At 29.6% G+C, this 1100-nt stretch overlaps 1 protein-coding gene across 1 annotated transcript in view; it reads right to left on the bottom strand.

The window, feature by feature from the left end:
* The window catches only part of LOC128249425 (uncharacterized), a 79280-nt gene that overhangs the window by 49068 nt on the left and 29112 nt on the right, over positions 1-1100 (bottom strand). Inside the window, exon 12 of the mRNA XM_052972999.1 lies at positions 2-1096. Coding sequence (XP_052828959.1) covers positions 2-1096 — 1095 coding nt within the window. The remainder of the gene's footprint in view (position 1; positions 1097-1100) is intronic.

The raw sequence follows: 1100 nt of genomic DNA, 5'->3' as shown, positions 1-1100 counted from the left end.
TTCTGGTTTTCATAGGTGAGGAATTGGAATGTCTCTTTGGTAAAATGTGGTTCTACATCATTGACATCAGTTATTTTGACAGAGAACTGTTTCTTAGTCTTTAATGGAGGTGATCCCATGTCATGACATACAATAGAAACAACATAATTATCTATAGCTTCTCTGTCAAGAGGTTCTTTGACCAGTATTTTATATTCTTTAGAACCCATATTAGAAAGTTGGAACATTTTATGATGAATATTACATTTAGTTTGTCCATTAGGTCCACTGTCAGTGTCAGTGACCATAACATAAGCTATAAAACTACCAATTTTACTTGCTTCTGAAATAGCAGTAGAAGACTTTGTTAGAGGAGATACAAAATCTATATTTATTGTTGGAACATTATTTTGATTGTTAATTATATTAATAATTAATATTGTTGTAGAACTTAAAGATGGTTTTCCACCATCACGGGCTTCAATGTATAGTTGGTATTTACTTTCTTTATTACTTAAGAAATTATTATTAAGGAAAATTTCTCCAGATTTGCTCTTCAATTTGAAATGTTTTCTGGCATATTTATTTGTATTTCTATGTAAATAGTAAGTAACATTCCCATTTTGACCAGAATCTAAATCTGTAGCTGATAAAACAAAAACAGGAGAAGATTTGTGATGTGTATCACTGATGGAAATATTATATGATTTCTGAGTAAACATTGGTTGGTTATCATTGGCATCTGTAACTGAGACTTCTATCTTCAAAGAACCTTCTTTTTGTGGAGTGCCACTGTCTTTAGCTATCAACAGTAACATATAAGTGTCTTTTAATTCCCTATCTAACATTCCTTCTAGGGTTATTTTAAGTAAATTTATTCCATCAAACCCTTTAAATATGGATAGTGAGAATTTCTTACTTTTATCTTTGAGTTTATATGTAATCTTAGAATTAAGAAGGCCAATGTCTTTATCCACAGCATTTGGTATTGATTTTGTTGATCCTTTCCCATCTGTTTCATCAAATTGTATTTTTATTTGATCATCTTGAAATTCTGGTGAATGGTCATTGATATCTTCTATTAATATTTTTATCTTTAATATTTTTATGAACGTTTCTTC

The sequence above is a fragment of the Octopus bimaculoides genome, chromosome 14 (genome assembly GCF_001194135.2).
Source record: "Octopus bimaculoides isolate UCB-OBI-ISO-001 chromosome 14, ASM119413v2, whole genome shotgun sequence".
NCBI lineage: Eukaryota > Metazoa > Mollusca > Cephalopoda > Octopoda > Octopodidae > Octopus > Octopus bimaculoides.
The sequence above is the reverse complement of the archived record's forward strand: the minus strand, read 5'-3'. Positions and strand labels throughout refer to the sequence as shown.